The 25,846-nt window shown below is 47.4% G+C and overlaps 1 protein-coding gene across 1 annotated transcript in view; it reads left to right on the top strand.

Annotated features, from left to right (window-relative positions):
* Positions 1–25,846, top strand: part of DPYD (dihydropyrimidine dehydrogenase) — a 587,465-nt gene that overhangs the window by 494,773 nt on the left and 66,846 nt on the right. Inside the window, exon 19 of the mRNA XM_036272711.1 lies at positions 4,059–4,201. Coding sequence (XP_036128604.1) covers positions 4,059–4,201 — 143 coding nt within the window. The remainder of the gene's footprint in view (positions 1–4,058; positions 4,202–25,846) is intronic.

The raw sequence follows: 25,846 nt of genomic DNA, 5'->3' as shown, positions 1-25,846 counted from the left end.
CCAGGGCTAGAATGCATGTTAATAGTATCTGCAAGATGTGTGATGTGTATGTGAATATGAATTTCTTCTGGAGTATCTGTACAGAATGAACAACTGGATTCATATTATTTACCTTGAAACAACCTCCTAGGATCCTTGGGCTGATATTTCAGGTACCTGTCCTGGGTGCGAATATGGTCAGGACACAGAGTAAGTCAACTGTGACAGTTCTTTCAACCTTTACCAATTCAGATACAATTATCTTTATTTTCATAAAAGGCATCGTACATAACAAATACTTTTTGGGGAGAAAGATGGACATATGGATGGATAAATGAGACCTAAGTAAGGGTCCTGATTCAGTCATTGTCTATTAATACTTACATATTAATATATAATACTATTGCTAATGGTAGCATTTTTTAAAGTACAGGCATACAGCATTGTGGTTAGACAATCATATACTATACAAAGTGTTCCCCATGATATTTCCAGTACCCACCTGGCACCGAACACAGTTTAAAATGTGGTGTGTTTTTGTTGTGTTTGGTTTGATAGAACGTGAATCGATCCCAAAATGTTCTGTAAAGTTTATCCAAGATCAATGAAGTCAACGCACTGATTTGCAGTGAGGGTGCACCACACGGCGGTCAGGACGAGACTGATCGCATCAAAGCTACATTGCAGTCTAGCTCACCAGCATTCCCACCAGGCCATTCAGCCCGTCAGAACCCATGGCAGCGATGTTGGAACCCAGAAATCTAGTCCACTTTTTGTTTGTTTGCTGGAAACCAGCTTGTTTCAGTTTGGGGATTTGGAACGCTCGGTTTTCATGGACGAGCCACACAGTGGGAACACAGAGAACCGAACATCCCATCAGGCTCACCTGGCCACCCAGGTGGACGAGGGCTGAATTCAAATTGCATGTTGACTGTGAGTTCATTTAAGATTATAGGATTCCAATGTCTTGATTTAAACCTTGTTGTTTTCTTAAGGGTGCAGTCCACATTCAATTCCCTGAGACTCTCAAACTGGCCTCTTCATCCCTAGTCTGTGGTCTGAAATCATTAGTTACTGTAGCAGGGACAGGTTTTGAAAATCCTCTTCTCAATAATTGTGATTCTGGAAATCTCTGCGCATTTTAATTAACATGTACAACTCTATAGGGTATTGATACATGTATCTTCTTTACATCGAACATTTCATTTTTATCCTGAACCTGTTATTTCTTCATTTCTGTTGTTTTTAAAACTAAGAAATTTCTATATAACAATTCAGAAAGATCCTTTCATACATGCTTAGTTTCCTCCCAGAAACCTTTCATGGTCGGTGGAAGTGATTTTTAAAACCAATTCCCCATGGGAAAAAAAATGCTGAAAACAGATTATAGTTCATATGAAATCAACTGAGTTAGAAGGAAAATCAAATGGAATTTATAATGGGAGTTAAAACTGCATTAAAAACAAAACAAACCCTGTGTACTATTACCCAGCAACAGAAGGACCCGCTTCTTTACTCATGAATTACATTTCCTCAGGAAATGTGACTACTCTTCGTTTTGAAAAAGATACCTTTATAGTCTGAAAGTTCTCATGTTCATTAGGTAGATTAGAAAGGCTTTAGGAAAGGAAGGAAAACATGAAATGAAAAGTGTCTTATTGACCTCACTGAACATCTTCGAACACAGGGCTTGTGGGGATCCTCACACCTGTGTGATAACGTTGCCCTTTGCACGGTGACGCCTTCCGAGCTGTGTCCTGGGACTCTGCCGCTCCACGTCCACTAAGATCGTGGGAATGTGTGGTCAGATTCCCGTGAGCCACTTTGAAATCTTATCCGTTAGTGTTAATAACAGCAGTTTTCTAACAGTGCAGTTAGAAATAAATTATTTATCTTCTTAGCTCAAATTTCTTTTACTCTCCAGGGCCAACTAAATATGAAAAAAAAAAAAATCTCAATATCCCTTTAGCACTTCAAAGTAACAGACATGTAAAGAAAAGATCAGTTTAGTGTCTACTGAACTTGTCGGTTATATTACAGAGACACTGTGTGTTTGTCTGCTAAAAGGTTTACATTACAGCCCTGGTTGGTGTGGCTCAGCAGTTAGAGCGTGGCCCATGGACCGAAGGGTTGCGGGTTGGATTCCTGGTCAAGGGCACGTACCTGGGTTGCAGGTTCGATCTCCAGCCACAGATGGGGTCATGCAGGAGGCAACCAATTGGTGTGCCTCTTTCATATTGATGTTTCTCTCTCTCTCCCATTGATATTTCTCTCTCTCTCCCCGTCCCTTCCTTCCTTCCACTCTATCTAAAAAATCAATGGATTGCGCCAGAGGAGCACTGGCGCACTGACCAAAGAGTCACGGGTTCAATTCCAGTCAAAGACATATACCACGGATGTGGTTCAGTCCCTGGCCCTGGTCAGGGTCGTGTAGGAGGCAACCAGTCAATGTGTCTCTCTCACATGGATGTCTCTCTCTCTCTTCCTCTCTCTCTTCCTCCCTCTTATTCTATCTGAAGATAAATGAAAAAATATTCTTCGGTGAGGATTGGAAAAAAAAAGGGTTACATTACAGATGCTCTTAAAAATCCTTTTCTTTAACTTTATTCTTATATATGTATAGGAATGTGTGTGTGTGTGTGTGTGCTTATGCACTCTCCTGCCCAACAGGTTAGCCCTCCTGATGGTTACAACATACAGACTAAGAAGTCACTGAGAAATATTTTGAAATAGAAACAGAATATTGATGGTCCATTTCAGAGTTCCCCTAATCAGTGCCTTTTGTTCTGAAGTGTCAGCATTTAACAGTCCTGACTAAGAAACGCTGACCTATGGAGGAAGCTCTCTGAAGGTGTGCAAGCAGCAAGGAGACAGGTCCACATTCTGGGCTTGAGCACAGAAGCATCCGGTACACCACGATCCATTTCACTGGAGTGGATCTGATTAGGAGAAGAATCTCATCCACTGACTTGCAGGAGAGTTCCCTGTGGCCTCGCGGTGTGCACTCCCGGGACACACGGGTGCTGGCGAGGGCGCGTGCACTCCCGGGACACACGGGTGCTGGCGAGGGCGCGTGCACTCCCAGGACACAGGGTGCTGGCGAGGGCGCGTGCACTCCCGGGACACAGGGTGCTGGCGAGGGCGCGTGCACTCCTGGGACACAGGGTGCTGGCGAGGGCGGGAAGGTGCCACCAGCTGCTTGTGTGTGGATTGCTTTCATTTGTTTTGTTTGTTTGAGGCAATCTCAGATTCTTGCACACACAGAACCATTTTGGTTCAGAAAAACACCACAGTCTTTGCAGCCCACACCAGAAATAAAAGTCACATCCCTGCATTCCGAACGCATTCATTTATCCCGGATGTTTAACCTGGGAGTCGAAGCAGCTGTAGTGCAGTTTATCCATTTAAAACAATCCAGTTTTTCGTCCGTCCAGAAGTTTTCCCTGCAATTAGGAAATAAAATGTTCGTAATGTCTCACTGAATAAAGTATAACACATTAAGCATACACTTTCTAATTACTGGATTCCTCTCAATTCTCTTTAACTTGGTGGAAACGTTCCCATGTATGAAGAAATGCGATTAGGCGTGCCGTGTGTTCCCAAGCCCTGGCGTACACGGAAGAAGCAGCGGGAATCTGCAGGTGCCCAGCACCCTGCTTGGCTCACAGTCCGCGTTCACACCGCGGCGCGTCCTCCGCGGAAACGCAGCGGGCTGTGTGTGCGACTGTTTCCTTCCCGGGTCCTGCTGCCCTCGTCCTTTGAACACAGGGTGCCTGCGTGCTCCACTCCTCTGCACGCCGGTCCGTCGCACTGCAGTCTGCAGCCTCTGCACACGAGGTTGCCCTCCCACGCGGGTAGCAGGTGTGCGTGCCTAGCGGCATCCGCGTTCCTCAACTCTGCACCTCCATTCACAGGCGGACACGCCTTGAATGTAGCGGTGTGTGCATGTGTGTGTTCACGTGTCCTGACAGACAAGGACACCTGAGCTTCGTCCAGTGCACGCGGCCATCACAGCATGATGGTCCAAGGCGGCCGGCCTGGGGCCAGCGTGCTGACCGTGGGTCTCCCTCCTCCCGCAGGCACAGCCGTCAGACCCATCGCCCTGCGAGCCGTGACGGCCATTGCCCGCGCTCTGCCCGGCTTTCCCATTTTGGCCACCGGGGGGATCGACTCGGCGGAGAGCGGCCTTCAGTTCCTGCACGGCGGCGCCTCGGTGCTCCAGGTAGGCTGTGGACAGGGGGGGTGGGGGGGTGGGGGGGTGGGGGGGGCCCTGTTCGCCCCGCTGGAAGTAGGGAACCGGCCTGAGCGCCCCTGCGCTGTGGGGGACTCGGCCTCGGGTGCTTGTCAGTGCGTGCATTCGCCTCCGCTTCAGAGTGAAGGGAAACCGGGTACCCAGTTCACGCTGCTCTCGGCGGGGCACAAGTAGAGCAAATGTGGGTACATCTTGATGAGAAATGAAGCGAAGTCACGGGAAGGCCGCGCGGAATCTGCGCGCTGAGGTCCAGAGGGGGTGCCCAGCCTCTGCCGCGAAGCAGGGCCGCTGCTCCGGAGCCTTCCAAGCAGAGAGATCAGTCGTTCCGCTTCGTCTGGTGCGAAGCCGAGGGGAGCGCTCATTCCTCCGCAAGGGTCGCGCTGGGCCGAGGGGAGCGCTCATTCCTCCGCAAGGGTCGTGCTGGGCCCCGGCACGTTGTCCTCCCATCAGCCGCCCCACACAACGGAAGTTCAGTCGCTGTTACTGCTCACACACTTGCTTTTAGAATGTCGTTCAGTCGAGGCCCGTGCGGCATTTGACACGTTGTGCCCTAAGCATTGCTGTGGGGCCAGGTGTGCAGATTGGGGTGATCTGACTGGACCCCGGGATAAACGTTTTCTTTTTTAATTATTATTTATTGATTTGTGAGAGAGGTACAGAGAGAGAAACATAGATATTCTGTTGCACTTATTTCTGCATTCGTTGGCTGCTCCTTGTATGTGCCCAGACTGGGGATCGAACCTGCAACCTTGGTGTAGCGGGACGATTTTCTAACCAACTGAACTACCCAGCCAGGGCTAAAACTCTTCACATGATGACTAGGTATTGGCATCTCAGAAAGCCCTGCATTGATAGGGCCTCTTACTATCTAGCAGCGGTGGTGACTGGGAGCAGAAGCAGAGGCGGTCACACCTCCTATACTCCCTGGCAAGAAAATGGAGAGCAAACATCTGTGTTGCCAATTTGACCCTCAGAGCTGACATCCTCTTCTGAACGGAAACCATCAAGTCCAGGAAGTGGGACAATGTTTCTTACTTGTTCCGGGAAAAGCTCTATCAACCCCGAAACCTAGACACACTTCACTAAAGAGAACAAAGAGAGTCCATTGCTGGGAAACCATAACTGGAAGAACAGCTAAAGGGATCTCCTTAAAAAGGACATGATTAAAGAAGGTGACTTGGGACCTCAGGAAGGAAGACGGGACCTGGAGCAGTGCCTGTCTGGGCTTGAATATCACCAAAATGTATTGTCATGAATACCGAGAACACATGAACTGGAGGGTGCAAGGCAGATGGACAGGGCCCCAGGAAGGATGCCTGCTCATTTCCAAACAGTGGGTGAACTTGGGCAAGTCACACCCAGGGGTGAAGATTGCTGACTATGCCACATGCTCATTCTAGCTGCTGCGACGTTCAGTCTTCCCTCACCTGCCCTTTGATTGACGTCCACTGGGGCATGGAGGATGGAAGCCGTGTGCCCAGGTCACATGACTAGCGCTAGACCCCGAACTCAGACCCAGAATTTCCCAGCCACGAAGCCAGTGCTCGCCCAGCGGGACACACTGCCTGCCCCTCCCAGAACCTCGGAGGCAGAAGGGTTGGCTACAGACGGGTGTGTTCCCTCCTACTCCAGGCTTACATGTTTAGTCTACAGTTTAAGTAAGGATTCGAAGAAGAGAAGAAATGTGAAAACAGAGAAATAAATCAACATGATGTATTCTGAGCACAGTTGTGCGCTCAGTGTGTGGACCACGACATACAAACACGTGTCCTCATAAAGCGTGCAGGGCAGTGATCACACAGACTGCAGTGCACGCCCAGGCTCGCCTTGGGTCGAGAAGCAGAGAACCACTCAGCTACCGGAGGGAAGTGAGGTGCATTTGTCATATCTGTACACACATGGAAACAAGAATGGCAAGGCTGATGGGAAGTTCTGCTTCTGGAGGGGGCCTTGTCTCCCTTTTGTGGGCCATGTAATTTCTCCCTCCAGGGAATCTGTATCTCTGTCCACTCTTTCTTTCCCCAAAGATCACCCCTTGTTCTTGCCTCCTCTGAACTTCTGCCTGCCGCCTGACCGTGGTCCAGCCCCATGGCAGTCTCTCGGCTCCCACTTCTACCTGAAATGCCTCCCTAGCTCAGCAAGCTCGGATCTCACAAAGAGGAACCCTGTTTGCCTCCACTTATCTCTTCATGCAAGATCCCATGATGAAACACGCTCACCCAGTGTACCCACTGCTTGGTGTGCAGCAGAAACACACAAAACATTTGTTGAGTGAATTTGTCAAATGAATGTGCTTGAGTTGTCATTGTTTTCGCAGATTGAAAGGGGTTAACAGGCCATGACCGGTGGTTGCACAGCCTGCCCCTTCAGCTCTGGCCAAGCCCGGCCCAGACTTTCCAGTGCTGTAAATATCAGCTCCCACAAGTTTGTTAAAAACAGAGAGTTCCAGACATAGGCTCTAACTGGTACAAAAATCACAGACTATGTATGAATTCTACTATTAGCTTGAGTCAGATTTTCATTCAGCCAGAATATATTTTAAACCAATTTTAGCTAGAATGTGAATTTAAATCAGTATTAAGATATACTTAGGACGGTTACAAGTGGGAAGACCTTTGAATTAGGAATTTTGGCCTGGCCTTTGAGTGAGATGGAGAATGTATAATATCTCCATCTCTCTTGCATTATAACTGAATTTTACTTTGTTCCACTCCCTGGTCCTGGGTTAATGTAACCTTTCATTTCTGTTCTTCTGGACTCTGAATATTATTAGAGAAATTCAAGTAACCCTGCCAACTGCGCTTACTCCAGATTCACTGTGCGATGTCAGCAGGGCCTTGGGTGCTAGTCAGCATTCGTTTGTATTCATCTTTTCAAAAAATGTTCCATCAGATTTCCTCTAGCAGTTAGTTCAGGGCTTCATGCTCCTCATGGCTCTGAATCTCTCCGTCCCACCGTCCTGTTCCTTCAGTTCCATCTGTTCACAGGCGCTCAGAGCCCAGTTGCACCCCGTCTCTGGTTCTATAATATTTCTCTTGATCAGCTCATTCACTCATATATCTGCAGGTAGAATACTCTCAAATCTTCCTTTCTACTTATTTTTACTCAGAAGAGAAGTATGTACTGACAGATTACATTTTCTATAAGACATGATGAGACAAAAATGTGTTTCGTACCAGGGTGAGGGGGCCGAGTCACTAGGAGGCAGAGAGAAAAAGGCATAGAGAGATAGTGATAGGAATAAATATTTTGATTCTGATTTTTCTTGATACATGAACTATGTAAACAGGTGAGTTCACTACTGAAATAAGGATTTATACTCAAAGTAATTTCAAATTCAGTTTTAAATGAATTTAATAACCACAGGGTTCTATGTGACTTTAGTGAAAGTACTGACATTTCCAAAATGGAAAGCTAAAATGTTTTTCATACGTTGGATAATAACATGTCTTTCTTGTTAATTAGTATGTGTCACAGAGAACCATTCATTCATTTATTCATTTAATAAATATTGATTAAGAATCTCCTACCTGCCTAGCACTGTTCTAGGAACTTGGAATTCTTCTGTGAATAGAATAGACAGAAATCCATTACCTTATGGTGCTTACATTCTAGTGAGAGGAGAGATATAATATAACTAAATAGGAAACGTATGTATATGAGCTGATATGTAAAATGATAAGAGCTGTGAAAAAAAAAAAAAGGTATAAAAAACTGAAGTTAGTGAATTGTGAATTTTTATTGTCCTAAAATACTTAGGTTACAACATCACCTGCAATATTTTTTTTTTTTTTTGGTTTTTTTGCTTATTGAGAGTTAAACCAATGTACAAAAATCATAAAATATTGTAGAGTACCTTGTGGTTAATAAAAAGAAACACCTTTTAGGGTATCACTTGCATTTTAATGGGCAAGTTTTTTGTTTTTGGATTCTTGATACCATTTCTAGGAATGTGGCATTTCTCAGTGGTCCTATTTATTTCTCATATCTTATTTTATATCTTGCTTTGACAAGGATGCTAACATTTAATAGTAAAATATACAGTAACTCTAACCTTAAAATGCTTTGGTGAATGTTGAATATAAAAGCTAAGGGGGTAGCTAGAGAGAAATTTGAGTATTCCAAAGCATGTTTCTAGCTCAACTTTGGAGTGAAAATAGCTCTTACTGCCCTGGCTGGTTTTGCTCAGTGGTTAGAGCGTCAGCCTGCGGACCAAAGAGTCATGGGTTCGATTCCGTGGACAAGGGCACGTACCTTGGTTGCAGTTTGTTCCTGACCCCTCTGGGGCCATGCAGGTGGCAACCAATCAATGTGTCTCTCTCACATCAATGCTTCTCTCTCCCTCCCACTTTGTCTGGAGATAAATGTAAAAATATCCTTGGGTGAGGATTAAAAAAAGAAAATAGCTATTACCACAGAACCAGAGGCAACACTGGCCAAGAAATAAGGTTCAGAACTGGTTGTGGGTTTGTGTTTTTGGGTAGCTGCTCTTATAACTTGGTCAGTCAACTCAACTGACTTCTGATTTATTTAAGTGAACCCAGTGACTTTGAAATGTGATTTCTCATCTTCCTTGGTAGGCTCTCATTGGTTAGAATATGCAAGTTGTGAAAAATTATTAGTAAATTTCAGATACTGAAATATGTAAATACCTCATTGTTAAATTATATTCTCAAACTCTTGAGGCATTAAAATCTTTTGGGGGCCACTCTGAAGAAAAGAAGTTTGCTTCTGGCTGCCAAGTCATTATTTATGAAGAGGACTATCAATAAACAACTTGAATGATTGCCCTTTAAAAAAAAAATCTCACCCAAGTATATGTTTGTTAATTTTAGAGAGAGGGGGAGGGAGAGAGTGAGACCTGTTGCCTCCTGTTGCACAGCCCACCTGGGGATCAGTCAAACCTGCAACCCAGGTGGGACCCCTATCTGGGAATCGAACCTCCAGTGTATGGGATGACACTCCAACCACCTGAGCCACCAACCAGGGCAATAATTTCCCTTTACAACATTTTGAAGAGAGGGCTTTAATAAATTAACACTGGCTTTTTTTTTTAACTTTTAGTTTTTCCTGTCAGTCCCAGACCGAGCCTTCCCAGTGAGTCCTCTGTCCCCTCCATCTGACTTAAGTCATAGTTGACAATTTCTGTTAATAAAAAATGAGTCAGGGATTTCCGTTCAACCAAAATCCAGACTGAGTCCGCTGCTGTCAGTGATGGGTTTCATCACAAAGTGCTCCCTGTCCTTATTGTGTGTGGACAAAGACTGTCACACTGCACCACCTTTTCCACTGAACGACTGGGCTTCTAGCATTTAATTTAACCCTGTTCCACTGCGACTCAGTCTCTCCAGGGCTGTGACCCCTCACATAGGAAGTCGTCTGTTCACTCGTGCAGTTGTGACCTACTGCACTTCCACTGAGATTGCGCGGGTGGGTTTTTATTCCACTTCTTTTGTGTGGGTTTGTCACTGAGGTTTGTAGGAAATCCTGAAACACAGCAGAAAGAATTAGCACGGTGGGTGTTTGCGGTGAAGGGGCGTGGTGACACGGTGGACCTGCACTCACCTTCCATAGCCAAATCCACTGTGAGGTGATCTGAGCTGCTCTGCGGGACCTCGTTCAAGCCAAGTGGATTTTAACGTGATCAGGAGAAGTATTATTTTATTAAAACGAGAGAAGGAAGTAGTGGGTGTAGATGTGTCGTCACGGTTCTCCCGTGGGGGTGCACAGGCAGGCCTCACAGCCCACCCATGCCCCCTCCCTCCTCAGGCCCACGAGCAAACCGACACCCATGGGCTTTTCTACCTCCATGGGATCGCGCTTGGTTTTCATCACCGGTTTTTATTCCCCAGGATTTAAATTCTCCCATCTTCTAGGACTACTGATAACCTCCATCCTCCTTGGTTAGCTGCCTTGCAAATAGTTTTACCATTCCCCAGGATGATGGCACCAAAAACCATCTCTGTGAACACAGATCCATCACTCTGGACAAAACATATCTTTGAGCACATGTTCTATTCATGGTAGAACATCATCGTCAACTTTCTATACAAAAGAGACATTATTAAATATTAATCCAGATATCCAACTAATACAAAGTCTTTCCACAACCATTCGGTTTTATCATGTGCTTAACACATTCGAATTCCCTCCAAGGGTTCAGATCAGAACACATGTTTGTGCCAGTCTAAGTATTTCTCTTACAAGAAAAAAAGTTCAGACCAGAAAAAGACCTTCCACAGTTGGTTCCTCATACGAGCTATGTCCCTACAAGATCCGATCCTAGCGTTCAGTTTTGTGCCCACAGTTCCGCTTGGTCTGTGCTGCCCCAGTTCCCCACCGCGTTTCTCAGCGGCATTTGTGGACTGGCACTGGATTGCTCTGTGACCGTAACGCTGTTCCTGGGGCAGGGGCACACTCCCCCTCATGCCCACTGCGTCCCTCTAACAGGACAAGGGGACTTGGGGAAGTGTTCCAGGCTGCTTTGAGACTGGCTCTTTTGATATTTCATGAATCTTCCTGTCTTGGAGCAGTAACTTCTCTTCGTAGTGACATGGCCACACTCAGAGCTTGTCCCCTGGCGCGGGCCTGTTTGCGGCCGTCCTCATGGCAGCATCACCCCGTGTTCACAGCAAACTGGACCCTCTGGAGCTGCTTTTTTCTGAAAAGTCATCATTTTGGTGGTGGTGCATCCTGATTTAACTCCATTTTAAAAAATTTTCTGTGGAGGTACTCCTGGTTTTCTTCTTAGTTCATTTATTATGGGGTAGATTTGCAAAGGTCTTATTTCTGACCATCTTCAGAGGTTAGAAAGTGCGATTTATTTCTCTGCTTTCTGATCTGGATGTTAGACGTGTCTAAGCTGAGGCGGCTTGGAGCGGGGCAAGGGCGGCGCCGCTGGGCGGTGGCTGTCGCAGGGCGAGGCTGCACCCGGTGTGCAGCTGGGCCCCGGGCACGCTCTGGAAGGCCTGGCTCTCTTGGACGGAGGGCAGACAGAAACCGAATAGTTCTGTCTTCGCCTCTGTAGCATTGTCTCAGACGGGCTTCTTGTTTTATCTTGAAATCCCATGTTCCCTTGTTCTTAATGCTTCCACTTGAGAAACCCTGTTATTGTTGCTGGCATTATTCAAAACCTCAGTTCCTTCCAGTCTTGAAGATTCCTGACTATTTGTGCTGCCCTTACATACCCAGAGATGGTGGGCTGCTGGGGGGTGGGGGGGCTTGAAATGAAGTCTACATTCTGTGCTGAACACCTGGACTCTTCACTTAATAGCTGGAAAAATGTGGCCTCATTATTTACCTGCTGTAACCTTGGTTTATCCAGCTGTAAAACGGAGTCCTCACACCTGTCTCACTGGGCTGTGCAGAGGGGGTGTCACAGTTCAGAGTCCCCGGGAGTCCTCTTCCCGCTCCTGCCACCGTCCCATCGGCCAGCAGGCTGGCTCGTCGGGGTCCAGCTCCAGGGTTGGCCGTCAAACGAGGAGCAGCTCTGATGGTCTCTGTCTCCAGTGACAAGCACCCTGAAGAAGGAGCGGCTCTGATGGTCTTTGTCTCCAGTGACAAGCACCCTGAAGAAGGAGCAGCTCTGATGGTCTCTGTCTCCAGTGACAAGCACCCTGAAGAAGGAGCAGCTCTGATGGTCTCTGTCTCCAGTGACAAGCACCCTGAAGAAGGAGCGGCTCTGATGGTCTCTGTCTCCAGTGACAAGCACCCTGAAGAAGGAGTGGCTCTGATGGTCTCTGTCTCCAGTGACAAGCACCTAGAAGAAGGAGCACCAGGTGTCGTTCTAGCCTCGCGCTGACAGTCACTGAAGGTGTCCCTGTTCCCTACGACCCGGCTTCCTGAGAACTGAACAAGCCAGCAGGGGACACACGTGCCTTTCTGCTGCCTCAGTGTGGCTTTGAGGCAAAGGACGAAAGAAATCACAGCGCCACAGCGAGGTTCTCACGGAACTCAGAGCGTTGTAGAAGACTTCTGCTGGAAGTGACCACTGTGTCTGCCATCGACAGGTGTGAGGAGTCGTAAAGGAAACTGCTGTCAGGATATCACTCCCGTCCAAGAGACTCGTGACTCGGAGCTCCGTCCCTTGTCACAAGTGACCCTAAGTCACGATTCAGACCACAGGCCAGGCCCGGTGACCTGGTCTAGACTAGGAGCAGGATCAGACTGGGTGTCGAAATACAAGCTGATGACCAGTCCTGCCAGGTGGGAGAATCCTCCTCAGTGAAGGGTTCGACGCAATGGGAGTGGGGGTTTTGTCCGAGCTTTGTGTGCGGATGTGCACAGATGTGGCTGGGTTTCTGCATCTCCCCTCAGACCTTCACTCTTTAAAACAAATTCCTCTCTGGAATGAACTGCAGGAGCCCGGGCCGGTTTGGCTCAGCAGTTAGAGCATTGGTCCGTGGACCAATGAGTCGTGGGTTCAATTCTGGTCAAGGGCATGGACCTCAGTTGCGGTTTGTCCCCGGCCCTGATTGAGTCGTGCAGGAGGCAACCAGTCAATGTGTTTCTCTCACATTCATGTTTCTCTTTGTCTCTCTCTCTCCCTCCCTACCACTCTATCTGATGATAAATTGAAAAATATCCTCGGGTGAGAAATTTTTTTAAAAAGTGTGCCGTAGGACAGAAAATCACATCCTCAAGTGCTTCCTAGGAAAACGCTTTTAGGGGAACTTTTGAATGTTTCGTTGCAGAGTGTTCACCAGACTGTGATTCTGGATAGAGGACCACCTGGATTTCTAAGTAAAAACGAAATCATCCAGGGGCTGGGCTCTCCAGAAACATGCATCTGCATATCATGTGTGTTTTATGGCATCAAAGTTATAGTTCAGGTTCTGAGGTAGAGATCTCCATTTTTACAGATTCCAATTATAAGTTAAAGTTTTTTTTCAACTGTGGGAAATTAAAAATGGAGACACTTAGAGAAAAATTCCAGTTGAAAGAAAAATGCATTACGGAAAGAGCAATAAAGCCTCCCAAATATGAAAGCAGAGTCGCTGTTCAGCAGCCTCTGTGACTCAGTGGCGGATCAGTGTGTGCAGTGAGTGCATTACCAGGAGAGCATTAATTTCCAGTTACTGCTGGTGATCTGATCCTCCGTGTGCAGTCTGTTGACACAGCGACCTTTGCTGGGAGATCTGTAGTCATTATTTTAAGTAGAGTGACAGCAAGGCAAAAGGAAAGTGTAAGTCACTTCCAGTGATAAGCGTCACACCCCACACAAAGTGGGAGCCTTTACACTGTGGCCCCAGTAGTCACGTAAGGGAGCGGACGGGGCCCGAGCAGGGCGTGTCTGCTGGGTGCAGGGTGTGTGCATGAGGGTGCCAAAGTGATGCCAGGGGACTACAAATGCCCAGATTAAGCATAAAAGAAAGGAGACCTTTTATAAACCTTTGTACTGCAAGGGAAGGTAGGAGAGACTTTGGTTCAAATTAGTGCATTGAACATGCAAGCTCCATCACCTGAGAGGTAGAATCTGATGTCCCCAAGCTACACATCCTTAAAGCAAAGGGGACCCCACTCTGTGACCATACCCAGTGTGGCAGGGGCCCGGGCAGCCTCGCCCAGGTCCATTGCACAAGCAGCGATGCCCACCCACAGGTTGAGGGACGCCTGGGAAAGGCATGTCCATGAGCACTCCCCACCAATGAGCAGGCCCCCGTTGTCGGGGCTGCAACCCCAGCTCTGCTGGTCACTGCCTTGGGGACGTGGGCTTTACTCGAATTGGGAACTGTTTATACTTCCCTTTTGTCTTCTGTAAAGTGGAGATGATGATAGTACCTACTTCATAGGATGGTGTGAGTGCAATGTCACTGCATGGAAAGCACTTCAGAGAATACCTGCGACAAAGTCCCCGTGGGTGTTCGCACTCATCAGAGAGTACCTGCGACAAAGTCCCCGTGGGTGTTCACACTCATCAGAGAGTACCTGCGACAAAGTCCCCGTGGGTGTTCACACTCATCAGAGAGTACCTGCGACAAAGTCCCCGTGGGTGTTCGCACTCATCAGAGAGTACCTGCGACAAAGTCCCCGTGGGTGTTCGCACTCATCAGAGAGTACCTGCGACAAAGTCCCCCGTGGGTGTTCGCACTCATCAGAGAGTACCTGCGACAAAGTCCCCCGTGGGTGTTCGCACATCATCAGAGAGTACCTGCGACAAAGTCCCCGTGGGTGTTCGCACTCATCAGAGAGTACCTGCGACAAAGTCCCCGTGGGTGTTCGCACTCATCAGAGAGTACCTGCGACAAAGTCACCGTGGGTGTTCGCACTCAATCAGAGAGTACCTGCGACAAAGTCCCCGTGGGTGTTCGCACTCATCAGAGAGTACCTGCGACAAAGTCCCCGTGGGTGTTCGCACTCATCAGAGAGTACCTGCGACAAAGTCCCCGTGGGTGTTCGCACTCATCAGAGAGTACCTGCGACAAAGTCCCCGTGGGTGTTCGCACTCATCAGAGAGTACCTGCGACAAAGTCCCCGTGGGTGTTCACACTCATCAGAGAGTACCTGCGACAAAGTCCCCGTGGGTGTTCGCACTCATCAGAGAGTACCTGCGACAAAGTCCCCGTGGGTGTTCGCACTCATCAGAGAGTACCTGCGACAAAGTCCCCGTGGGTGTTCACACTCATCAGAGAGTACCTGCGACAAAGTCCCCGTGGGTTGTTCACACTCATCAGAGAGTACCTGCGACAAAGTCCCCGTGGGTGTTCACACTCATCAGAGAGTACCTGCGACAAAGTCCCCGTGGGTGTTCACACTCATCAGAGAGTACCTGCGACAAAGTCCCCGTGGCTGTTCACACTCATCAGAGAGTACCTGCGACAAAGTCCCCGTGGCTGTTCACACTCATCAGAGAGTACCTGCGACAAAGTCCCCGTGGATGTTCACACTCATCAGGGAGTACCTGCGACAAAGTCCCCGTGGATGTTCACACTCATCAGAGAGTACCTGCGACAAAGTCCCGTTGATGTTCGCACTCATCAGAGAGTACCTGCGACAAAGTCCCCGTGGATGTTCACACTCATCAGAGAGTACCTGCGACAAAGTCCCCGTGGGTGTTCACACTCATCAGAGAGTACCTGCGACAAAGTCCCCGTGGGTGTTCACACTCATCAGAGAGTACCTGCGACAAAGTCCCGTTGATGTTCGCACTCATCAGAGAGTACCTGCGACAAAGTCCCCGTGGGTGTTCACACTCATCAGAGAGTACCTGCGACAAAGTCCCCGTGGGTGTTCACACTCATCAGAGAGTACCTGCGACAAAGTCCCCGTTGATGTTCGCACTCATCAGAGAGTACCTGCGACAAAGTCCCGTTGATGTTCGCACTCACGAGGGTGATCGTCACCACCCCTGCTAGTATCTTTGTGTATTAACCAAGAACTTTTAATCGGCTCTCTCCAGGTAGGCTAGACAGAAAACTGCCCTGGACCATCTGTCACAGGGATGGCAGGGAGAAAAGTGTCCACCATTCCCTCGGCCGTACGTCTGCCCTGGTGGAGGGTCATCCCCTGGACGTTACCTCCCCTGCGGCGTGGCCCGTGGCCCTCCAGCGGGGATGCCGTTCCCTTCTCCAGGCTCATTGCCAAGCAGGGACAGTCACCGAGACTGAGTTACCTCACAGCTCACCCAGTTAAAGCTGGGCAAAGTCTGCCTCGTGGCATAGAAACTCTCCCTCCATTTGTCTCCCTTCCATTGGCCTACTTCTTTGTTTTAATACTAGACAGAATATGTTCATGTTATTCCTATAACAGCGTAGAATTTTAGAAGTGGAGTATGTGCCGAAACAGTAAATTATATTCCTAGTGTCCTTGTTATCACTGCTCCTGACTATGGGCCATACACAGGTGCGTGCAGAGAGCATACACGTTTACAATAATCCTTTTACCCTACACCCTTCACTCCCAGAGTGAGACACAGGAGACGAAGAATCTGGGCTGGTCGCAAGTGACCCTGGCTTGCTGCTAGAGAATGAAATGGGTGTCCCAAGGCTTCCTGTGGCCGGGGGAAATTAGGACCGAAGTGACCTCCAGCTCGCAGCCCCGGGAACTGCTCTGGGATGCTGTTGGTGATGGTCTGTGAACACGGACACACGGGCACGCGGAGCAGCTTCAGAGTTATTGCTCAGAACGCGTCGGGCCTCGCTCCTCCTCAGAGCAGTGCGTTCAGGGGCATTGCAGGGAGTTGGGAAGGGGGAATGTCATCCTTTGGCTCGTTCTCCATCCATTCCTTGGCCAGAAGCAGCGATGGTTTATTAACCATCCAAGCGGTCAAGAAAGGGGAACGGAGACAAAGAAACAAATGGGATAAAGAAAGGGGAGAAGGTTAAGTAACTAAGATCTGAAAGCAGCTTTTCCAGGAAAACAACTTGTCTAAGCCAGTTTTCAATTGCTCTTCCATGGATAGGTGCATTTCATACATAAGTGAGAACCATGGCTTAAATCAATCAATTTAAGTCCCATTTCTGCTGACGTTGCCTGATAGGTCATTCTGGCCATGTGGGGGTCTTACCCATTCTAATTATATGTGAGACCTGTAGCTTGATTTTTATAGCACCCCAAATCCTAATGCCTGGACAATGTGATAAGTATGTCAGGCCAACGTCCTATAAAAAACTGATCATTAAGAGAATATAAACAGCTTTCCAGAGCCTAACTATAATCCACAACCAGGCTCTAAATTTACTATAACTGCAAATGATAACACTGTTGCAGTAGCTGATGCTTGCGTAAAATTTACTCTATGCCTGATATTTTTTTAAGCTAATAGTTACATTAATTCATTTACTCCTCCAGTACTCCCATGAGATTGTCTTACTATTTTCTCCATTCTGTAGACAAGAATGTCAGTGTATGGCATTGTTGGTGACAAAGCTATGATCTAAACTCAGATGACTGGGCCTAGTGTCTGTGATTTCAACCACCACGTCGGGTTGACATTTTTGCACATTAGAATATCTATCATCCGACGACAGACAGGAGAAAGTGCTGGTGGGGATGTGGAGAGGCCGGGCCCCTGCTGGACTGGCTGTGGGAAGACAAACTGGTGCGACTATTTTAGAAGACATTTGGCAGCTGCTTAGAAAGTTCAGCACACATTTACTGTACAGTCCAGAAGTGGCGTGCCCAGGTATCTACCGAGATAAGTAAAAGCATATATGGACAAAAAGACTTGTACACAGATGGAGAGAACAAGGTCGTGGCTGATACCCCCAAACTGGGGCACCACGGGTGGGCGGACAGGTGCAAGGTGCTGCGTCCGTACAACTGATCCGTATCCAGCAAGGAAACGCACTGACGCATCGCAGCCCAGCGTCTCGGGTGCGCAGCCCGGCACGCTGGGTGAAGGCGAGGGACGCACGGTGCTCTGAGTTATCCGGCTCCATTGGACTGAGCCGATCGGAAGTGGCGAATAGAAGGCAGGGAAAGAGCAGTGGTCGCCCGCAGCTTGGGGGGGGGGGGTCTACACAAGGCACAAGGGAACTTCCGGGTGAGGGGAATCTTTTAAACCTGAATTGCAGTGATGGTTATAAACTCTAAACTTAAAAATCACTGACATGCACTTAGACAAGATGCTGTATGGTATGGAATTATACCTTAGTAATGCTGTTTTTAAAAACCCACATACTTAGAAAACATAAGTGCTCTGTGTGACAATGATAATAAATAGAAGGGTTTTACATCTGGACTAAGGGTTCATAGGGAAACACCTGGAGGTGACCAGAGGGACCTCAGGCATGCTTAGGAAATATGTGGACAGATGGATATAGGTCCCCACCCCCACAACCAGAGTGTTTTCTTCCATTTCTTACAAGTGCACCACAGTGACTAGAAGAATTAGAAGTAGATCCATGGAAACAGCTCGTGGAGAGATGCTGAGAGAGAACGACTGGGTGGGTGTCTGGACGGGTGAGTGGAAACAGACAGCAAGCCGCTGGGTGCTGAATAGTTCAGAGGCGCACGTCAGCTGGACCTTAGCATCCTCAGGGACATGTTCTTGAAGCTGAGTTGTAGAAGGCCATGAATTTTAGAGGAAAAAATAAATATAATTTGCATCAAATGTACATTATTGAAGAAAGTAAATACAAGGTCTCAAAAACATTTCCTTGAAAGAAATAACAATCCTGGATTTATTAGCCTTTATAAACATGCTCATCCATGTATTTCCCTAACTCTTCCTCTGCTAATATTCAGGAAATATTGCTTCTGTATCACATTGAGTGGTCAGATCTCCTGCCCGTTTATTGCTTTTGTGACTCCTGGGTCCTCCACAACTTTTCCATGAGTGTCTCCCGACTTGAAGCACAGCCCCTGTCAGGCACCCCCCCCCCCCATATCAGGGAGGAACCAGTGGTTGCTGTTGGCCTCCTGTTTCATCTGACAGAGCCAAACCAAGGACCTAAAAATTGGGGGCATGCAAATATAAACCCTCATTATCCCCAAATCAATTATGCCGTGTTTGTAAGACTAAAGAAGGTAATATGTTTAAGGATCTGACTGTATCAAACCTGTGTGTCAGAAAGCTGGCTTAATCCCACAATGATAGACATGTCGGATATTATAATATTTAGCATATTTCCTCTTGTGGAAAATGATAGGATTTCTGTTGTCATGCTTTAAGGGCATGAGCCATAATCTCATTATCATCTCCGTAAATCAATCTTCACATCCTGGATATTAACTCCATCCTAAGGACACCAGATGCAGTCATGTGGATGAAGGGAGAGCACGTCCCATGAGTCACCATTGGCCTGAGGAGAGTGATGCTACAGATCTCAGCCACTGGTGAACTCAGCGTGGCCAGACACAGTGGGTGCCAGGCCTGGCCGTGGATTAAGAACAGTATGGCATACTCACAGGGCCTGATGTTTCCAAAACACTCAAACTAATGTGAGTAATCTAGAGAGCGTTAAAAATACTAAGTCAGTTCTATGGCATAGTAGAGCATTATTATAGTGCGGTAATTTCCCTTATACCAGTTTCAGGATATAAGCAATAGTTTAACTTACAGTGTGGCATGGTATAGACAATACTGAAATGAAAAAACATAAAGTGCACTTACCTGCATGTACCTTATTTATCTTCTCTTTCATTCCTATTCCTATTCTAATTCAGTTATTTTAGGCCAAGAGCAGGTTGATTTGTGGGGACAGGATGGCAGTTGGATTTGTTTGGTTCATGCTGGCACAGGGCGGCCACTGAAACTGTCACCTCTCTGCACGTTCTCGTCTAAGTTCACTGTGTGTGATAAGGACCCGTGTACAACATGAGTGTGGCCATTTCAGTGCCGGGGCGTGATGCAGTAACGAATCTTAGACATTAATCAACGTGGAAAGAAAACGCACGTGAAGATATACAATTAGGAACTGGAATCATTCTTACCTGTGAGCGAGCCCCACGGGGCTCACCTGGACCGAGAAGCCGCTCGGCCCTCCCAGCAGCTGTCTGAGGAAGTTCCCTCCGACAGACACGAAACAAACAGCGCAGCCGGGCTCTGTGGGCAGCTGTTCGACAGAAGATTGGAAAAGAAGCCAGGGGACTGGTTCACAGGGTGGCATCTGTGGGACAAAAGGATAAATGAATAAGTGGGTTATTTTTTAGTAATAAAGACATTTTTTTTTTGAGGAAATGATTTTTTAAAATTTCTTTCTTATAGTCAAAATCCAAAACGGTCTCTTGAGCACTCCCAGCTGCATCCCAGCGGAGAGAAGACTGGGCGAGGTCGTGGGCCATGTGTTAAGGGAGGCAACTTATTTTAAACGTCAGTATCTGTTCAACTACGTTTGATTATTTACTTTGAACTATTCAAAGTGGACGAAGTTCTGAACTTTAAAGTATGGACCTGAAATAATTAAAGATACAGAAAAAAAATCTTGTTTTCTTTTATTATTATTAATTTTATTTTAGTATTAAATGTATTGGGGTGACTGGTTAATAGGATCGTGCAGGTTTCAGGTGTAGATGTCTATGTTACAAGGTCTGTATATTGCACTGTGTGCCCACCACCTAAAATCAAATCCTCTTCTGTCACCGTGTATCAGGCCCCCTTCACCCCCACATTCCCACTCCCAAGAAAGAATTTTTTATAATGAAAATATTGGTCCTGATCCCAGGAGATGACCGGGCTGACCTGGATATGCATCTGATACAGAAACTGAAAATTAAATAAGAGAATCCGGGCACAAAACGTAGAGACATTTCTCTTAGTGTCTCCCAGCTTTCTTTGATCTGTCCTTTGGAGCTAGCATCTAGACTGCTGTGTAGGAATACTTTAGTCTACATACGCATGTGAAAATTATAGTTCAGAGCACTGCACACATTAGACATCTTCCTGCGAGTTCAGTCATTGCTAAACGACGTCTTTATGGAATTCTGAATTGCATATCACTTCAGTTGTTATTAGAAGGGACTACCAGGAGACAAAGGGTCCAATGACAGCTTCCGCCGAGGTTCAGGTCCAGAGACGGGGAACGTCCGACAAGCAGTACCCCGTATGTGGGTCCTTTCCAGTGTGACGGTGCCATGCTCTGGGTGCCAGGCAATGCTGAAGCAGTGAGCGTCCCCTGGCACCCTGGAAGGGCACCAGCAGACCCAAAGAAAGCCAAATAATAATGCAAAAAGTTAACAGCTGATGGTGCAGTGGGAAGGATGATCTAAGTGCCATCGAAGTTGAGATAAAGAATCATATTGTGTGTTGGCATGAACTCTGAATTATGATATAGTCGCATAATTAGAAAAAGAGAAAAATGTGCTATTGGCTGGGAATGACAGAGAATTGTGCTTGTCACTGAATGCTGTTACTATGACATCTTTGCCTTGCTTCATTGGTTCATTCATTCATTCAACACATAATGTGCCAACCACTGATCTTTCTGTGCTAAGCCTTCAGTGTACAGCAATGAACAAAACAGATACAGTCCCTGCCCTTTTACTATCTCTGAAAGATGTTGAATGAAGTTCAAATAGTAATACCTGCCACACATGAATTTTGGACACTGAAGGAGATACTCACATATATTTTTATTTGCTATAATCCTCACAAGAATTTGGTTGTAGATGTATAGATAGACATATACGTATGTCTATATATGTGTATTTTTATAAATTATGTATAATATAAAATATAGTTATAATATCTAATATATGTTATGTATTATATTACATAATGTTATATATATGTGTCTATGTATATAATATGTACAATTGGCCCTTGAACAACATAGGTTTGAACTGCACAGGTCCACTTATATGTGGATTATGTGGATTGTTTTTTCGATAAATACAGTAGTACATGTATTTTCTCTTCCTACGATTTTCTTAATAACTTTTTTCTCTAGCTTAATTGTAAGAGAACAGTGTGTAATACATATAACATATAAACTGTGTATTAGTTGATGGTTTCTGTTATCAGTGTCCACAAATATTGAACTGTGAGTGATTGACGTTAAGGGGTGGACAGTGTTATCTGAGATGCTATTTTCATGTAGACAATGTTTTACTCATTGTGGGCAAATAGTCCTCTTTTCTCAGAATTTTAAATGTCTGCCTATATTATTGAATAACAGAGGTCCAGAAAAAAACATCCATGGGTTAATTTCCCATTTAGACTTTTCTTCTCTAGGCATTGTGACTTCTTCTTCTGTGATCCAAACCCCACATGGTATTTTAAGAAATGATATTGTAAGTCAAGTTACCCCATCTGCATTGACTCTTAACAAACAGAACCTGCCCACGATGATGGATTGCAGCCCTCTGACAGCTGTGGGCTACATCCGCCGTCTCTCCCTCACGTTCTTCCTGGCTCGCATACTTCGTCCCCAGCCCCTCATAAAAGGCAGAGAGCTGTGTCTCCGTGTGGGTCTTTGAAATAGTCATGTCCTGTTCAGGTCGTTACTGCGATCTGGGTCCAGCCATCTTTGGAAAGGAGAGATACCGAAGGGGGCAGAGCAGCCCGGCCTGCAGGGCACAGCCTTTAAGGACTGCATCCGGCCGTCGGGGCTGCGTCATCGACAGAGAGCAATGATGTAACCGCACACACTGTTCCAAGGAACAGGCACGTGGCAGCTGTAGCCTGTGCTGCCTTTGAGCAGACACCCGGAGAACTGGTTCTATTCTGGCGGCAAGATGGGTCTGGACCCCAGTACAAAACACCTTAGAAACACTGTATTCTCTTCTGTCTCCGGCTGGACATGGGTTCAGAAACGAATCCGATAGAGAATGACCACAGGTCGACCTTGAACAACAGCTTTTCCAGCTGCACAGGATTCCTTCCTGATTAGGAGAAAGGGGTAGTGCAGGGACTCGTGTCAGGGGGTGAGTAATGAGACGGACAATGAAACACGTGATGACGAAACAAGCTAAGTGCCTCCTTACCTTTAGGTTTTATCAATGGCTAGCGGTTAAAGGGCAACCTTGAGAAAAGATTTAATAAGCAGAACAGCTTTTCCATTGGGCTTTTTCTGAGCGGACCCTCTGAAAGACAGTGTCTGTGGGGCTGTTTGTATCCCCCTCCCAATCTAATCTGCTGTGGTCAGAACATAGACAACCAGACTCAAAGCCAAATCTCTTACTAGAGTGGCATTTGGGCAGTTTTATAGCAAAGCTGAAACAAACCCTTCCTTTTGGGGAAAACAGGACGGTATTCTGCTGAATGCTAGGATTTTATCACTTTAGGGCGGGGGAAGCTGCTTGAGAGGCCGAAGAGTGAGACAGCCTTTGAGATCTCGGAAGGGGCCGAAATCGGCACAGTTCCTCAGTCTCAGAGCAGACGGGGGCTACTCAGAAACGCCCCTGGGGTTTCTCCGTGCGCTCCGCTGCGTGGCTGCTAGCTTCACACACAGGACCTCCCGCGGGGATGCGGCACCTCTTCCACAAGCGAAAGCGGATGTGCTTGGACAGCTGAGCTCTGTGGTTTGACGTGGACATACAAATGCATCCCCGTCGGGCTCCTGGGGGCTGTCTTTCCACCTGTAGCTTTATAAATTTATAACTCGGGTGTTTTATTCATGAATTCTGCTGAGCAGCGCCATGTTTATGGAGGACCCCAAACTCATAGGGGGATGCTGTTCTTCTGAATGATTCCTTTAACAATGTGTGTTGTACACCAGTTTCAACAGTAGCATGTTGTTCTACACGTCTGCTTGTCAGCCCTGGACAGACCGTCTGTGAGGAACGACTGACTCCCAGACTTCAGGAGCTGATGGTAGCCATGGGTGTGGACACACGGGGCTGGAAACTACTTTTCTCTCAGCACCAGCAAAGGCCTGTTTCCTGGTTTTAGTAGTCAGCCTCCCAGTGGCCATACAATTATTAAGATTTTTTTTTTAATCTGTGGATTTCTGCCACTATTTATTCATTAAGTAAATTTGAAATCATTTTGCAATAATGTGCTTCTTATGAAAATTACAACTATGTGCTTATTTAGCTATGTAAGATTTGTCAAATTTAGGATTTTGAAATGCGTGGCAGGAAGAGAGCAGAGTCAGCAGGTCAGGTCCGAGCGTAGTGCCTGCCACCGCAGCCTTTGGTGTTGGAGCACAGGGTCCCGTGCCCCACGCCCTCAGAGCATGCCCTCCCTCCCTGCGCTGGTGTGTGGGCTGAGGACGAGGACCCTGTGAGCCCTGAGCCGGTGAGCCCAGACCGCACCCGGGGTCTGAGTGACCGCGACAGGCTGTCTAACCTGCCACAGCTCTGACCTGTGGAACAGGCAGGTCGGAAACACGCAAAGGCCTCTCTCCTATGTCACCTGCTCTGACGGCTGGAAATCACTGGGTAAGGGTCCCTGACTCTGTCAGCTGCTTTGCCAACTAGACAGCGTTCGGAAGATACTGCAGACGTTATTGGTTAGACAGTTTAACCCTTTATCAAAATAGATTAGTAAGGGCAGAGCATAGGCTCACTTTTCTGGGAAATCTTTGCGAATTGGATAGACAGTCCTCTTTCTCAGTGTTTCATCCGTGGCCTGTGTCGGGGGAGAAGAGTGGAATGTGGGCCAGCCACATGAGACTCTGTCAGAAGGGTGCTTTGGAAGGTGACAAGTATAGCGGAGAATTTCCACTTCTGGTTAGATGCAGATCCTCTCCAAACATCCTCTGACTAATGGATCTCAGGAACTTCAGGACAACTCTGGGCGTAAGCTGTAAACATAATTTTACGTACATAGAGCCTGGTGGCGCACTTCTAGGACCTGGAGTGTCACCTGTCCACCTGCGCAACTGGGACGGTTTCCTCCCCTCCGCCTGCCTCGGTGCCCGCCCTGAACCCCAGCGCGGCCGGCGGGATCGGACGGAGAAACAGCTCAAGAAGGAACAGTACTCTCTCCTGCCTAACCGGGGTTTACTCTGAGTGTTGAAGAAGCAATGCGTGTGAAGGGTATTTTTATAATGCAAATCGCCATAAACAGGAAATTTACGATCAATGTGGTTAGTCGCATTTCACGAGAAAGAACGCGGAAGGCGCAGCACCCGCGCCCCCCCCCCCGCAGCAGCTGTGCGTGGGCCACAGCCTTGGCGTCGAGGTGCCCGCGCCCACAGTGAGCACCCGGGGCGCTGGGCACGCGGGGCCCACCGCCCACCGGCCGCCCAGCGCCCTGCTCAGACAGCTGGCTGTCTCCCCGCGCTTCGGAAACAGTTAGGGTGGCAATGATCCTTGTAGTGGTGCCTGACGTCCTGCTGTGAGGAAGGTAAACCAGCCTTCGCCATAAAGAACTTACAAATTATACTAAGTAAATATGTTAACAGCTATTAAGAATCCTAATCAGGGCTGTTAAACAAACAATTAAGAGATGTCATATAAAACGCACCCATTTAGGAACAGCAAAAACGCGTCTGGAATATTTAAGAGCCTGCACCTTTGAGAGAGTCAGGGGTGGGAACCAGGCCCCTCTGAGCAAACTCCTTGTCTGAGCCTGGATCCTGTGGTCAGAGCCCTCCTCCCAGGGGCGGGCTTGCACCCTACGGTTTATTTTGGGTCTCATCTCTGTGTAATCAGAAAACTACTCCTGTTTCTGCTGATGTGACTTGTTATTATGAGTAGTTCTTCTTTAAAGGGCTGTGGAGATGCTGCAAGAATCCAGTAATAAAATGAAGAAGGAATGTACTTTGCAGACCGCACCTCAGGTTAGGAAGAGATTCCTCCCCACAGGTGCTCGCGGCCTTGCTTTTCCACGTGTGGTCCAGCAGCCTCCCCGCCCCTGGACCCTGTTGCTCCAAACCCACAGATTCTGCGTCTGCATTTCAGTAGGCTCCTCTGGTCATTCATGTGGATGCTAACATTTTAGAAGGAGATACCGGTGTGCGAGTCCCTGCCACCAGAAATTCCATCAGGAAAATGAATGTGTAAGTGAATCAATGGAAATTAAAATCAATGAATGGAAAGTAAAAATCAAATTGCTCACGTTGAAAAGGTGGAGAAATGGCCCTGGCCAGTTTGGCTCAGTGGTTGGAGCGTCAGCCTGTGGACCAGAGTCCTGGGTTTGGTTTCCGCTAGGGGCATGTACCAAAAAAAAAGGAAAGGAAAGAAAAGGTGGAGAAATGGTGTGACCTTTGCCTTGTGACTAAGCATCCCTGAAGTGGCACCCCCAGCACCCTCCTCTGACGGTGGCTTCCAGAGCGCAGCGCGTTG

Source organism: Molossus molossus, unplaced genomic scaffold (assembly GCF_014108415.1).
Source record: "Molossus molossus isolate mMolMol1 unplaced genomic scaffold, mMolMol1.p scaffold_m16_p_20, whole genome shotgun sequence".
Lineage (NCBI taxonomy): Eukaryota > Metazoa > Chordata > Mammalia > Chiroptera > Molossidae > Molossus > Molossus molossus.
This window is presented reverse-complemented; position numbering and strand designations above follow the sequence as displayed.